Below are 16,111 nucleotides of genomic sequence, written 5' to 3'. Positions count from 1 at the left end.
ACAAAGGAGTGGGACACTGCAGGACAGAGGGTGGAAGAGCCCTAAGGTCACGGCCGACCAGAGCAGCCTGAGTCCTGAAGGCAAGCAGGACATGGACACCTGGCTGGGGCTGTCCCTGGGTAGGTGGGGAGGAAGCAAGATCCCCGAACCTCTCCAGGACAGCCCTGGCCTCCGGCTGCTAACAGGAGAAGAAACATCACTCTGGTCCAGGGAAGGAAGAACACAGTGGGACAAGGGGAAGCCGGCTGGGAGGCTCAGGAGGGAGGAGCTGGGCCAGAGGGAAGGGTCCCAAAAGGAGAAGCGTCACCCAAGAGAAAGCAAGCGAGCGAAGCCAGCAGACCCCCAACGCCCCGAGTCACCTACCAGGCTGTCCCCCGAGAGCACCTCCAGCAGGGAGATGAGGTTGTGGCCATCTCGGAGGTCTTCATATAGGTCACTGATGTGTCGCTGCGCCTGGGGAGGAGAGCCAGGAGTCGGCCGTGTGGGCCACGCGAGTGGCCAGCAAGGGCCCGTATGTCAAAGTGGCTAAAGAAGCCAAGGACAGAAAGGGGGAGGCCCTGAGGTCCGAGGCCACGGAACAGGGCAGACTGGGCTGTGGAGAGCGGGGTGGATCAGCCCAGGCAGGATGAGTGGTCCTGCCAATCGGGGGAAGAGAGGGAAAGCATAAAGGAGGGGGCCCCATCCCCCCATCCCCAAGACAGCAAGTCAACTACCTACCTCTGCTCTCCAGTGCTACAAGGAACCAGCCAGGAAGGAGGGAAGGAGGAGGGAGAAGTGGACAGACAGTGGATGGAAACAGAGAGAAAGAAAGGGAAGGAGGGAGGAACAACAGGAGGAAAGGAAGACAGAGAAGAGAGTAATATTTCAGAGAGATGAAGGAAAATGGACAGACTTGCAAGGTGTGGGGAATGGCCACAGAGCTCTAGAAGATGCTAGGCCCAAGTCTGAGCCAGTTTGGGGTCACAGGCTCCTCTCCCTTTCTCCCCACCCCTTGCTTGGCTCCTGGGGCTTCCCCTTCCCTCCTCCTCTTCCTCCCCCCCTCAACCAAGGAACCACCCAGAATCCTGGCCTATCTCCTCCCCTCCCTACCTTGATGAGGTGCTTGTTGACCCACTTGGTGAATGTTTTCTTCTGCACCCGGTCCCGCTCATCTGGTCAAAAAGAAAGATCAAGGTTAGACTGAGGCTGGGGAGGAACAGAATTGGGGATCAGTGTAAGCAGAAAATCAGCCTTGAGACAACATGAGTCACTACACTGACGGAGGGAAGCACAGGAAGTGGGTAATTCGGGGAAGGGATGTGAGGACAGGGAAACCCCGAAGGGCCATCTGAGCACTGGGAACATCCCTTCCACTCCATTGTCCACTGGGGCCCAGAATAAAAACTAACATTTTCCTCACTCTTAGGGCTAAAAGACACTTGCATATATACATTTGATCCTTACAGCAGTCCCGAGAGGATCACCTCCCATTTTACAGAGAAGGAAACTGAAACTCAACAGGGAAAATTCAAAAAGGCCAAAGTTGTACAGTTATTAAATAGTGGGGGACCTGTTTGTTGGGACGAGAGCCCTTGGCAGTGCCTCAATAATGAAGCGGTACTCTAGCTTCTAAAGATTTATCCACAGGCTTTAATCCCACAACCGTAACCAGTAGAAACCCCTGGCCACAAGAATTCCCAAGGATGTCTCCTTGTGAAGGACCCTCCCCTACTCCCTCTACCTCTTAGACAGGTAGCAGCCCCTCCCCTGCAAAAGGCCAGATCCAGTGGCTCAGGAAGAGGGGAAGTTTGGAGCCCAAACTCAGACCCAGCTCTAAGTGGGCTAGGGATGGAGTGGGTGGGGAAGGGAAGAGAGGAACGATCATCAGATGGTAGAACTCTCCCAAGCTTCCCAAACCCAGGCAGGTCAGGCAGGTGATCTCCCAGGAAACGGAACTAGGAGAAGAAGGCAGGGGAGCCAAGGAGAAGCAGGCGCCTCCTGCTCAATTCCTCCATTGTCTTTCCTCCCCAAGATGGGAAGGCTCCCACCCGTCCAGCCCTGGGCTGGCAGCCGCACCCCAGAGCCCACGGAGCATGTCCTGGCCCGTCCCCCACCCCCACAGCAAGCCAGGCTTAGGATGGCCCCTCCCAGCTGGGCTTCCCCTTGGTGCCATGCCTGGTGCCCAGGCTGGGGCCCTTCCCTGCTCTGAGCATGGCCTGGGCCCTGTTAGGAGCCTTGCCCTTAGGCTGGAGCACCCGGGCTGGCTAGCCACAGCAAAGGGAATCCCCATATCTGAGGCAGGACAGACACCACCGGCCAGACAAAGGGGCAGGACCCGAAGGTCCAGGTTCCGCAGAGAGGGACTAAGCCGGGCCTGCAGCAGTGCAGGGGGGAGGAGCCCTGTTCCACAGAGTGAGGACCTCCCCTTTTCCCCACCCACATTCCCCAGTGAGGAACCCACCCATAAGCTTTTATTCCTTCTCCCTTCTCCTATCCCATTCCCACCACCACGGGAAAACACCCCCGCTTAGAGTAATAGCAGGGGTCAGTGAAGAAAGGCTCCAAAGAGCCCCAAATCCGCTTAGTGAGGAGGGCAGAGCCAGGCCCCAAGCTTGGCCCTGCTGGGAGGGGTGTGAGAGGGGCGTGAGAGGGGCCAGGGGCTCAGGAAGGAAGGCCTAGTGCTGTCCCCTAGTGAAGCCCACAGTGTCCACCTTCAGCTGCCCGAGTCACCCAGCCCAGCAGCCAGCCCTCAGCGCCCTATCCCCCTAGGCCAGAGACAACGCGGACCACCTCCCAGCCTGGAGGTGTGAGCCTCTGGGAGAGCAGGCTCTCAGCACCCCTTTCCCAGGGGGCAGATAGACACAGGCACAGCCAAGGTAGCAAGCCACTACCACTTCCGAGCCGGGGGCTCTCTGATGGCACCGTCCCACTCTTCCCCAGAGTCCATTCCTGATGGGCGCCCAGGCCTTCGCCAGCCGTGGGCCGCCACTCAGCAGCCTGCTCAGACTCCACAGAATCTCAGGACTCCCAGCAGAAAGTGGCCCTGCTCCCCAGATGCCTGCAGGTCCCCCTAGTTTCAGAGCCCCCAGAGAGTTTCTGAAGTTCACCCCCAGAGCTGCACAAGCATTTCTGACCTTCCCGACCGTTCCCAAAGCCGACTGATCCCCTGGAAACAGGTCTCACCTGGGGCGGCCCCGCTCGGCTCCCTCCCCTCCCTCCCTCCTCTACCTGCAGCCAGCTAAGCCAGAAGCCAGCCCGCAGGGAAGGGAGAGCCAGTCTCCCTACCTTTCTTGCCCTCGGAAGCCCTCAGGACAGCCAGGTAGAGGTTGTCCTCAGAATTGGTTCTCTTCTGTACAGGGTTCTGGGACTCCTGGCTCTTCAGTCTCTGCCGCGACATGGTCCCCTCGCCCGGGGGAGCAGGGGAGGCAGGCTCTAACTGGGGCTCCTGGCCTGGCCTGTAAGGCTCCCACCCAACTGACCCACAGAGTCCCACTGCCGCAGGGAGGCCGCCGGGCACTGGGCTGGGCTGCAAAGCAGCAGCAGCACTTCCTCTGCTTCCACACCACGCTGCGGGCCACTCCCAGGCTGCGCTCAGAGCTGCCGCTGCCGCTGCTGCCCCAGGACTGCTGGCCCGGCCGCTCCTCCTCCTCTTTCTCCTAGCCTGGCCCGGCCCCTCTCCCTCCCACCCAGAGGTACCGGGCTGCTCCCAGGACTAGGTGTGCCCCAGGCCGGGCTGGGCGGGCCTGGGCGGGGCCCCGGGAGGCGGGAACTCCTCTGGCCTGCACACTGCAGGGCACCCTCCTGGGCCAGAAACAGGAAACCACGTACAGTTTCCTAACCACCACCACAGCCTGGGCAAGGCAAGCCAAGCCACAGCACGGGAGGGCAGCGGGCAGAGAGGGCCGGCATTAACCATTTCCTGTCAGAAACCCGTCTGCAGCCAGGGGGCCTCGCAGTCCTGTGAGATGGGCCTGGGGCAGCCAGGGCTCGGGACAGGGAAACCACAGCACAAAGTCTTCCTTCCTGAGCCCCAAGCCCAGGGGTCTTTCCCCTTCACTAGGGAGGGGCAGCCTGGGGAGCCCAACCAGAGAAGGGCAGAATTAGCGGGGCAGCCTTTGGCTTGGGAACCGGCCCCATTTCTTATGCCCCCTTGGGGCCCCCATCATGTTCAGGCTCCAAAGTCTCTCACCACTTCTACCATCTCTCAATTACCCCTACTAAAATATGATAAAGGCTAAGTACAGGGTGAGTAAATGCTTAGGAACAGCACCACAATGAGTCACCAGGGAGGCTGGCTGGCGGTCTATAGGTCCTACTCCCTATAGGTCTGAATTCCGCCCCAACAGTTATTTTAGAAGTGAAAGTCCCTACTGAGCAAAACTGTGTGAGGATGGGGAAAGGCACTAGGGAAGCAGTGAAGGGTGATGGACCAGCACTGGAGTAGGGAGTCAGGAAAGACCTGGATGCAAATTCCACCTTCAGCTCTAAGCAAATCACTGAGCCTCAATTGCCTCATCTGTAAAACAGAGAGGCTTACCCTCATAGAGTTGTTTTGAGGGGAAAAAAGGCTTTGCAAGACTTAAACGGCTGGATAAATATCAGCAGGTTTATTCCTTCACAGCTGGTTTAGTAATTACAACAGCTTTCTCACTAGTTTTTCTTCACCAGATTAGGCCCACGGATCCAGGCTGTGTTACTTTTTAAAGATGTCACTTTCTGCCTGAAAGCCATCCCTGCTCATATAGACCTCGACTCACAGGGACCCTGCAAATAAAGCCCACAGAATCATGTCCAAATGTGTCAGATTCACTTTCGAGGTCCTGCCTCAAGCCTCTTATCTCTTGTTATTCTTTAGCTGAGATCTCCAACTCCAAGCAGGCCTAGATCCTCATGCCCAACTAGTCCAGGAGCTGTCCAGGGGCAGCAAAATTATGGTCTTCTTCCCAGTCTCTGCCAGAGTAAGGCTTTTTTTTTTTTTTTTAACACAGCAGTCACTTAGTAAAAACTGCCAGGATGAAGCCCTATTTGCCAGTAACAGAAAATCAATACAAAACCCTACATTCTACCCTGCCTCCATTTCAGGTCATGGTATTTCACAGAAGGCAAAGTCAATTCTCAGCTCCCACCTTTTCCTGCAAGACAAACCTCCCTCCCTTTATTTAGAATGAATTCTTTTAGTTCCACTAAAAGTGGCTGTCCCTCCCTACTTTGAGTCCCTTCTTTGGAGGGGTTCTGGATTTAAGAAGGCTCAATTTCAATCTGCACAGAGAGAGGCAAGTAATAAATAGGTTTGGAGACAAGAACTAGATAGAATCTCAAAGATCATTATTTAGTCCAACCGCCTTCTTTTACAGATGAGCAAACTGAGACCCAGGAAGGGTGATTCTCCCAAGATACATAGGTGGTAATGCTACCTAAAATCAGCTAAATCCCCTAAACTGCTCCTTTGCATCTCAGCTCCAGATGATTTAAAGAACTTTAAGAGGCCCCTCTCCCCATTTCTATCTAATTCAGCTCTAAGAGTGGATTTGTGTCCTTTGCCCTGGTTCTGTCTGGGTTCAGGGACCTTGCCCCTTCCCACCCAGAGGGGCTGCAGGAGCCTGTGCTACATAGCCCTGTGATGAGTCAGAGAGCACCTGGGAGACACCCATTTCCCCTTCTCCACCCCTTCCACATACTCCAGGTAACTGGGCGCTAGTTTCTGAGGGTCATGGACCTCTCCTCCTCTTCTTCCCCAGCTGATTTCTGGACCCAGATAGCCAGGAGTTCTGCTCTCTGCCTTAGTCAGCACCTCTTGCAGACGGCCTCAGTGAGCGCCAGGCCCCTACCACAGAGAATGTCAGAGGCTAAAGGCCAGAAAAGACAAGGGGGAAGGAGGAGAAATGTGGCTTGGGGAAGGCCATTGGTGACTCACAGAGGGCTTCCCTACGCAGGAGCAGTCAGATTCAGAGGGGCCCAGGAGAAGGGGCAGAGATGAGCCAGCCAGAGATGGCAGAGTGCCAGTGAGTCAGAGCCCAGTGGGGAGGAGAGGGAAGGGAGAAGAGCCATACCCCGAGAGGAGGGGGTCTATGGGGAAGTGCCAGTGAGTCAGTAGGGAAGGAAGCCGCACCTGTGAGTTAAGGGGAGGGACTGGAGGGGCTGTGTTTGTTTTTTGGGTGGGGCTCTTCCAGATAACAGTCCATAATAACAGAGCAAAGGGACAAAGGGATAGAGATGGGAGCCCGGATGAGGTTCCCCCAGCCCCCAACCTGGGCAGAGACAGTTTCTGCTGACCAGGACTCTAGACAGCAAGGGCCTCAACAGAGCTCTGGCTGGGCTAGGGGAGGGCAAGGGCAAAACAAGCAGGGAAGAGCAAAGGATGCAATCTCCAGGGGGAGAATGGGCACTCGGGGAACGCTGGCTGCAGCTTCAAACCCCTGAAACCCCAGCTTTGGCATCTGGGAATATATTAAAAAGAGTCTCTGCTCTACCCCAACCCCCAAGCCCTGCATGGAGCCAGCCACAGAAAAGAATGCAACCGCCTCAGAACCACAAGTATTTTCCATTCCCTGGCACATCTGGAGTGATGAGATCCAGCTGTGGGGCTCTATGATGCACCCGTGTGTCACCAGACCCAGAAATAGATCCACTTCCATCCCACCCCTGCTAAAGCTCCAGAGACTCAAGCGTAGGACTCTCCTCCGTCCCCCCCCAAACAACAGGGGGGCCAGAAAGCTACCTCCTAGTCCTGGCCCTCGAGCTAACTCCCCAATCATGACCTTTTCCAGGACTGGCAGCTCGGTATCATATATCTGGAGCTGGAAGGAGCCTCAGAGGTCCCGGATTCCAGACTAACCAACCCACCCACTCATCGGATGCCCCCCACTTTCATTTTGCAGATAGAAAGCGAGTCCCTAAGAGCACAGAATCACAGGGTTTGAACTCAGGAGCTCCACAGCCCAGAGCCACTGTACCACTGAACAGATCCTGATCTCTGGATGTTTGGTCCCAGCTATTACAAATATCAACCAGAGGAGGGCAGCAGAGCCCTACAGGTGACAGGTGATAGATGTCCTAAGGAATCTTAGGGAAGAGAAGGAAAGCAGGGAGAGGAGCAGAAGCTGTCAATGGGGCTAGAAATGAAGGCAGATGAAAGAGAGAGACAGGAGATAAGGGGGGAGGCTGTCACGGACAGAGGAAACAAGGCATGAGATGAAACAAGATCATTTTCCTCTCACAACTTGTAGAGGGGGAGGAGAAGGCCAGGCTGGAGAGCCCCTGCACTGGCCAGTCACCTGTTGGAGAGCAGCTAATCCTGCTGAAAGGTGGACGGGATGGACTCTGGACCCTCAGAGCAGAAAGCCTCCGGCGCTCCGCTTAGGGGCAAGGGAATAGCTTGTGTTTGGGTCAATAGAGGGAATTCCCCACTCTGAGGCAATCACATCTTCCTATCTCCTCAGATAAGAGAATTTACAGAAAGGCACCAGAGCATGGCATAGCAGCTAAAGGAACAGCCTTAGAACAGCCAGCGGTGGCTGTTACCTTGGATACACAAAAATAACTTCCACAACAACCAGCCCCCTCCCTCCTCGAAGCTGCCATCAGATAGAGAGAAAGGGTTCAGATTCTGAAGGCACAATTCTGTCACTCCCGATATTCTAAGCCAGCCTTTAGCTACTATGCCATGTTCTGGTGCCTTTCTTTCCTCAGAGTGGGGAATTCCCTCTGCAATATTTCCATGTGGGATTTAGTGAATTTTAGTGCTGGAGAGTTAGCAGAGGCACATAACAGAGGCAGAGGTTTCACAATTTGCCCATGATCACACAGAAGCTAGATCTAAATGTTCAAGTTTTCCTAAGCCAAGCCGTACTAAACCATGCTGCTTTTCTTGTTCAGTCACTGCTCAAAAACCAAAGGCTCACTTTGGTCTGCCTCAGTGGCTCCATGATATAACACCTTTCACCACCACCCCTCCTCAAATCCCAATCCCATCCTTCAAGGCCCTGATCAATTTTTCTCACCTCAATCAGCTTCTCAGACCAACCCCACCCCGGCAAGGTTTGATCTTTCCCTCCTCAGAACCCCTCCAGTCACTGCCACAACCTAGTGCTCAAATTATGGATGTCTTCTACTTTACTGGAGGTGTTCCTACCAAGCAAAGATGGCAGGATCATCCTAGTAGCACTTCTCACATGTCCCACTTCCCATAGGACTGGCCTAGGGTTGGATACTCAGAAATCTTCATCAACTTCTTTTAAATCTTTATTTATTTATTTTTTGCTGGGACAATTGGAGTTGAGTGCCTTGCCCAGGGTCACACAGCAAGGAAGTGTTATGAACATTTTTTTTTTTAAATCAACAAACTAGGACTTTCTCTCTTCCCTATTCCTCCTAACCAAAAAGGAGTGTGCCCCCCTCCTCCCAAGTCAGAAAATAAATCCATTCTTGCCTTTACATCTCAAGAGAGAACTGAGCCTGCCACAGGAAGGGGCTGGAATGAATTAAAGTAGGTATACTTTTAGTCAATTCTTTGGTGAGTAATCTGAAAACCCTAAGGGCAAAATTCGTTTTAATATCCTTTTCCTTTTAATTTCTTAGTAAAATTCTAGATCCCTCCCAATCTACAATGTGTTTCCAATGACCTAAAGGAAAAAAAGTTCCAACACCCAGTCCAGCACTTTTAAGTTATGTGCTACGTGGGGAAGACAGACTTTGAGATCACAGAGTCCCAGAGTTGGAGAGAAACTCGGAGGCCTTCTGAGCCAATCCTTGAATGAGTAGGAATTCACTCAATGACAATGGAAAGTTGCCATACAGATCCTACTCAGACCTCCAAAGATGTGTGTGTGATGGAGGTTGGGGGGCAAAGGGGGAAACGCCTCCCGATGCGGCCCCATCCTATTTTCAGAGACCTCTCATTGTTAGGAAGATTCTCCTTAAGTTGAGCCTAAATTGTTCTTTTCATTACGGAAAAGACCTAGAATTTTGAATAGTTAAGAATCTTACTGATTGTGGAGCCAGAGGGCCTCATTTTACAGCCTCCTACCTCTCACTCCCAACCCCCATCAACCCTGGTTGTGTCCAGAATTGGGAAAACCTGGAATTAATTACAAGTCAGGAAAAACAGAGCTCAAACCCTTCCCCCCAGCACTTACTAGCTGGGTGGCTCTGGGCAAGTTGTTTAAACTTTTTCAGCCTCAGTTTCCTCAACTAAAAATTTAATAAAGGCGTCAGACTCAATGGTTTCTAAGGTCCCTTCCAGCTCTAAATCTATGATCCTATGATGGATCAAACACTTTGGGTGAAGAGGCTTCTAATTCAATAGAAGGCACTTTTCCCAAATCTAAAAGTAAATTACTTCACCAAAAAAGCCAGCCCAGGTGCCATGAGTGAGTTCCCACTCCTTTCCCCTATTCTATATTCTCAGCCTTATTCTAGGACCCAGCTACATAGAAGACACAGAATTAAGAGTAAGTATCCTCAGTGCGATAGGAAAAAACAACCCTGCTTGGAAATGCTTGGAAGCAAGCTGTATGTAATAAAGATTCAGTTTCACAGTCTCTTTCTGTTCTATTTTTTACATAGAAACGTTCTCTTATTTTTGGTGTTTGTTAATGTCAGAACTTTTAAAAATTAAGAATAAATACATTAAATACACATATATTTGTATAATAAAATAAAATAAAACTATTTAAAGGGGAGAAACACCGAAGGGAAAAGAGGGAAAGCAAGGCCTTATGGCTATAAGACTATTTTGGTGTAGAATGAGATCTATATTTTTAGACACCAACAACGTGCTGTTTATTTGTTTTGCTTGTACTTTTTTGTTACTAAGGAGGGTTGGGGGTCGAGATGGGAGGGAGTTACAGGAAAGTGACTGAGTAAAAAAAGAGCCTCAATAAAACTTTAAAAGACTATTGTCTAGCAGATCCACCCCCTCACAGACTTCCCCAGCCCTCAGGATATCAGGCTCTCGGTGGGGGCTGCTATCAGTCTGTCCCTCCCTGGGCTCTGGGGTACCCAGATTTTTAGCTCTCTAGCCGTCAAAGAAAAAAAAACACCTTCTAAGCCATATCCAGATTAAAGAATATGACTTGACTAAATAATTAAAGGAAGATCTAACAAAACACAAATGAGGCACAAAGCTTAGATGGCACACCTCACAAAGTATAGAGTTGGAAGACTGTAATCTAGGATAAGAGAATCACAAACTCAGCACTCAAAAGGACTCACTTTCAACCAATCTGAACAATTCCTACAGCAAGGGGCTCCTCAGCAGACACTAAGGGCTCCCACTCCCAAAAAAGGCTAATGAATTTTAGGACAACCCTAAATTGTAGAATGTTCCTCCTGACACTGAGGCCATTCTTTGCCTCAATTGCTACCTAATATTGATTACTCAATGGGTATGCTTTCAATCAAATTGAGACCTGTTGAAGACTTCAGCTTAAAAAGACCAAGTTTCCACTGCCTCCAGGGCCCTCTCCAGTTGTTCAGATCTATATGTGGCTACTGGACCCAGATGGGTTTGGAGAGATGGGACCTTGCACAGTCCATCACTTTCATGTCACGGAATTACCTCCCTGAGACCATGGGTCTCTTCAAAAATGAAGGACAAAATCACAAAAAGAAGCATCCCTATAACTCTCTACTAAGGACAACCAGGCCTAAAGTCAGGAAAACCAGAGTTCAAACTCAGCCTCAGACATTAGTCACTTAACTTTGCTTGCCTCAGTTTTCTCATCTGTAAAATGAACTGGAGAAGGAAAAGACAAACCACTCTAGTATCTTTTTTTGCCAAGAAAATCCCAGATAGGCCGTGAAGAGTCAGACATGACTGAAAGTAACTGAACAAAAATATTAAGTACCAAGCAGAACAAATCTATTCCTTCTTCCACATGATAAACTTTAAATGTCTAACTGAAGGTACAATTCTGGGCTCCAATACCGGCTTCTACCCTACCTCACTCAAGCATCTCACAGTCTAAGTTCCTACAACTGGTCTTTTTATGCCATAATTTCAAGTAATAATAATAATAATAATAATAGCTAACATTTACTATGTTTACTTTGTGCAGGGCACATTTTAACTCATTTATCCTGGCCCTGTATGACCTCCATTTTGCAGATAAGGAAACAAAGTCAATCAGAAGTTTAGTAACTTCCTTAGAGTAAAACAGCTAATAAGCAAAGGAGGTCAGATATTTAGAGTCAGGTTAGTCCAGTAAACTATCTACTGAGTGATAAACTATCTACTGAGTAACCTAGCCAGATCTCTCTCTGCATCCTGGTTATCTTCTTCTGGACACTGAGACCCCTAGCCAGACCTTTCCAATACTAGTCACCTTCTTCTGGACACATGTCAATTTGTCAATGTCATTCCTAAAATCTGAATGTCCAGCACCAGACAAAATACTTCAAATGGGTCTGAACAGGAGAGAGAGCAGGGCAATTATCACCTCATTAGAGGCGCCTCTTTTACTGCTGTAACCTAGAGAGGTTATTAATATTAATAATCTATATATATATATATATATTTATAAAGCTTTTTATTTTCAAAACCTAGGCATGGATAATTTTTCAATATTGATCATTGCATAGCCTTGTGTTTCGGATTTTCCCCTCCCCTAGATGGCAAGCAATCTAATATATGTTATACATGTTAAAATATGTATATAACCTATATATTAATATCTAATATGATATATTAATAAGGGCTCATCTTTGGAGTCTTCTGACCTGGGTTCAAGTACTGTCCTTGTTACAGTTACCATGTAAATGTAGGCAAGTCACTTGAAATTCTTAGTGCCCTAATAGTGGGTAATACCCTAAATCTATGAACCCCCATAATTTACAGATAAGTTGCTGATTTGGATCACTGAAGGAGGTCTCCACAGATGAAATCACAGGTCCAGACTATCCCCACCCTATTCTACAGGAAAAAAAAAATGCATTGGGATTGGGTTTTTTGGCTTTCTTCTCACACTTTTGACTCAAATTGAGCTTGCAGTCTGCTAAAATCTCCAGGTCTTTCCCATACAGGCGGTTTTCTAGTTCTCTCTTCCCCATTCTCTACTAATAGTTGATTTTTTTTAAATGCAAGTGGCAGACTTAACATTCATGCTTATTGCATTTTATTTTGTTAGCCCATTGTTCAAGCCCCACAAGTCCTTCTTTAGATCCTTGATTTGTCATCTAGCAGCATGGGCTTGCTGTCCCAGCTTTTTCTAATACCAGACTTAAAGTGACAATACTCGGGGGTCACCTTATCACAAAATAAGGAGGGAAGCAAAGCTCATGACAAACTACCTTTGTTCAAGTCTCACTCCATCCGGAGTTGAGGGCAATGGTCACCCTCTCATGCTCTCCTTGCAGCCCGCCCATCCCAGTCTCCTGGGAACCAAGGACTAGAAATAAGGAAGAGGTGCTCAAAGTCACAGAGGAGATCAGTCACTGGGGAACTGGTTCATTCTCTGGGGGAAAAGCCAGTAAACAAGGAGACCTAAGCAACTCAAAAGTCATTTCTTCATCCAAAGACTATCCTAGACCCTTCAAAACAAACCCAGGCCCTTGGTTCTGATACATCAAACTGCAGCCAAGTCCAGGGAACGGAGGCAAGAAGCCCTCCTGATTGATTTGTTTATCCGTGCTTTGGGGCAGGGAGCCGATTCTGCTCCTGCCCGGTCCCGTGGCTGAGACAGTGCCTTCCACAGGGAAGGAAGGGGAGTCTGATAGCTGCTCTGGGGGCGGGCTTTGGGAGGGAGGACCACCACCTGCCCTTAGCCCTGGCCATTCCATGTGTTGGGGCTGGTTCGGTCCTCTCGGCCCCAGGCACACATGCTGGTGGCCCTGCACATTTCCCCAGGATTACCCAGGGAACATCAAAGGGCCAGGCTCCGGGGCTTGACCAGAAGGGGCTCATATCTGGCACCAGACCCTGAGAATGCGCCCACCATGGGCGGGGAGAGAAGTCACTGATCTGAGGGACCCGAGCCAGAAACAACAGAGAGTTCTCTAAGTGCCCGGCCTTTGTCCCCAAAGCCCCCTCGGGCGCCCCATTAAAGTCGATAGTGTGTACTGTACACAAAAACTATGGCCATGGAAACAAGCAAACACGGGAGGGAGAGGGGCCTCCGGCTGTGTCACAGCCGGAGCCGAGTTGGGGGAGCGGAGGGAGGGGGGAAAGGGGGAACAGGCGAGGCGGGAGGCGGAGGGCTCTTGGGCAAAGTTTCCACTTTCCACGGTGTGTGTGTTCCGGGAGAACGCGCAGGGACGAGGTGTGTCTGGCCCGCGGCCCCTCCCACTCCCCGCCCCTTTAACTCCTACAGCCCCGACGGCAGCGCGCTGTCCCAAGCTCCCCTAGGCTCCCTGGGGACCCGAGCAGGAGGAGGAGGGTCCCAGACTCGGCGGGGGTCCCAGGAAGGCGGGCAGGGTCCCGTAGCTGAGCCAGGAGGCTGCCCCAGTCCTCGTCGCTCTCCACCCTCTCCCTGGGCACCCACCTACACAGCAGAGCTGCTGGTACAGGTAGCCTTTCCTGTCCTGCTCCGAGCCACCGTCCAGCCAGCCGGACCGATCCAGCAGGATGTCCCTTTGGAAGGTGTAAGAGGCCGAGACGGCAGCCCCCGGCACCTGGGCTCCCGCCATGGCTTGGAAATGCCCCAGAGGCTCCCTCCCTCCGGGGGCTCAGCTATGCCAGGGAGCCGGGCGCACAGGTCCGGAGGGTGGGTAGCGCCTTCCCCTGCTGCGGTGTGGGGAGACAGCCCTGTTCCTGCTCACCACATCCTCCTCCTCCCTCCCTCCCTCCTCTCATTTCCCCGCCCTCCCAGTCAGGCAAGCAGGCAAACAGCCCGGACCAGAAGAGCCAGGCCCCGCCGTGGCAGCCTTTGACCATTGCTAGCCCTGCCCTCCCCAGCCCAGCCCTTCCCAGCATACGGGGGAAAAGAAGGGCCTTGGGTTCAGACACTCCTGCCCAGAACACCTACAGGGTGCGTCCCTGCCCTCGTCCCAGGGGCAATCTCACCACATCAAAGCTGGGAAGTAAGAGTGGGGCAGCCTGCCTCACCCCGCCCTGGTGAGAGTGGGTGGGGAGGGGGCTCCCCCGCCCCCCCACTCAGGGGAAAGCCCTCTTGCTCCCCCCCAGCTCAGGCCCACGGAGGAGAGCCACATGGAGGGGCCTCCTCTTCCCAGAGTACCCAAGAGCTGGCCCATTAGGGTGGGCAAGCTGCCCACACATCCCTGGGGAGACCACACCCACACCAGCCAGGCCACAGGCTTCCCCGAGGATGCCGAGAACAAAGCCCGATTCTGTGGGACTCCAAGCAGCAGCTGGCTCCCGGGCAGAGAAGGCAGCGCTTCGTGGGTCCTGGGGCTCCTGGCCGAGAGGGGAGTCCCCGAGAGGCTTGGGGGAGGGCTGCCCACACAGCCTGGGAAATTCCCGGGACACCAGATGATGCAGAGGGGCAGTGTCTCTGCACACAGGCTCAAGTGGCTGAGCGCCAGGTCCCAGGCAGAACTGACCAGTCCCCAGCCCCGGCGCCAGCCCCAGCCCCAGGGAGCTCTCTCTTGGACCTTGAACAGCCCCCTGGAGCTCGCCCAAGCACGGGCCGGGAATGATAGGCCCAGAGGGGCGCCCTAAATTCTCCCAGGTCTGACCCGGGGCTGTCACCCCCACATGCACAGTCCTAGATCGGGAGCCAGTGGGGCGGCAAGGGACAGCCACAGCTGCTTTTTTCCCATAAAATCCGCTAAAGGCAAGGGAATAAAGCAGGGAAGCCACCGGGTAGGCTGAGCAGGAAGGAGGGAGTTAACAGTCCAGTGCCCACACAGATTTCAGGGAAACCACAAGACAGAGAGGGGGAGATGGGCTTAGGAAGAAAGTACAGGGTGTGGCAGAGGAATCAGACAGCAGGGGGAGAGAGAGGGGCGAGGAAGGGGGGAGAATGGGACCCAGCCCAACCCAATGCAGGCAGAGAGACCACCAAAGAGGAAGGAAGGTTCGGGTGGGGCCGGGGAGAGAGCCAGCCCAAAGTGCTAGGCTGGATGAGCAGGCTTAGAGCTTTTTTTTTTTTTTTTTTTTTAAACTAAAGCTAAAAATTCTACAGGAAAAAACAAAAACTAAACTAAAATCACCACATGCAGATGTAGACTCATTAAAAAAGGCAGTCCCTAGGCAAGGAGCTGAGTCACCGTGCAGGCACAGTGCCCTGTCCCAAAGCTTCCCCAAAGGGTCCGGGCGACCACACCCAACAAGCCCCTAGACCTGGATGGAGAACGGGGACCATGCATGGGAAAAATCGCACATCTTTGTTTTCACTAACTTCTCATTGAAATTCACCATTTCCTTTAATTATGAACTTTAAAAAAATCATCCTGAGAAATACATATGACTAATAGTCTAAGATATTAAAAAAAAGGATTAAGAATCCCATGCCCTGGACTGACAGCCACACATGTCCAGGAGGGAACCCCAATTCTTCAGCTGATCTCAGAAGGAAATGCTCCCCTAGCTCAGCCCCCCAAGATCCACGGTTCTAAGGATCCTGAGGACTTTGTATTATCCTTCTGAACTGACCACGATTCCCCACTGTCCCCCGCAGAAAGCCCCACCAGATGGCAGCATGGAGCCCTCTTGGGGTCCGCCAGATTCCTGGGGCGGCAGCCAGTCAGAAGGATGGGTGGATGAGCTGAGAGAACAGAGGACCATTAGCATCAGGAAGCCCTTGTTCAACCATCTTTACTCATGACTCTCCCAGGCGTTTTTGTCCCATGTTTCCTAGCAACCCTGACCTCCACTGCTCTGTCATGGCTACCCCGAGCCCTCCCCTCACCCAAATGAACGAGCACAGCATCTTCTGCCCCAGCCAGGCTCTTCTGAAGCCCACAGAGCTTTGTCCCACAGCAGGCCTTCCTGAGACCAAGTCCTGCCCCTCGTGGGGTTCCCCTGCCCCAGCATTTTGCTTGAGAAGTAGAAGACAGGCTGAGGGGTACAGGGGCAGACCTCCTCTCCCCAAACGGGAGGATGTCAGAGAGCCAACAGGGAAAGGAAGGCACCCAGGGCAGGGAGAGAAGGGTGTGGCTGGGGCAGAGAATGGCCTCTGAAGACCTCTGCATTGACTCAAATTGGAAAGGGCCTGTCCTCTCCTCCATCCCTAGA

At 52.2% G+C, this 16,111-nt stretch overlaps 1 protein-coding gene across 26 annotated transcripts in view; it reads right to left on the bottom strand.

Moving 5' to 3' along the window:
* Positions 1-16,111, bottom strand: part of PLEC (plectin) — a 113,928-nt gene that overhangs the window by 48,276 nt on the left and 49,541 nt on the right. For 11 of the 26 annotated variants that reach the window (XM_051971364.1, XM_051971349.1, XM_051971358.1 and 8 more), the window contains 3 exons: positions 1,090-1,151; positions 718-732; positions 364-453 (listed from right to left, as the gene is read on the bottom strand). In XM_051971364.1, the coding sequence (XP_051827324.1) occupies positions 364-453; positions 718-732; positions 1,090-1,151 (167 nt within the window). Of the gene's footprint in view, positions 1-363; positions 454-717; positions 733-1,089; positions 1,152-3,264; positions 3,521-13,457; positions 15,368-16,111 lie in introns of those variants that run through there. The other 15 variants (XM_051971365.1, XM_051971350.1, XM_051971352.1 and 12 more) reach the window with 7 other exon arrangements.

This window comes from Antechinus flavipes, chromosome 1 (genome assembly GCF_016432865.1).
Source record: "Antechinus flavipes isolate AdamAnt ecotype Samford, QLD, Australia chromosome 1, AdamAnt_v2, whole genome shotgun sequence".
NCBI lineage: Eukaryota > Metazoa > Chordata > Mammalia > Dasyuromorphia > Dasyuridae > Antechinus > Antechinus flavipes.
The sequence above is the reverse complement of the archived record's forward strand: the minus strand, read 5'-3'. Positions and strand labels throughout refer to the sequence as shown.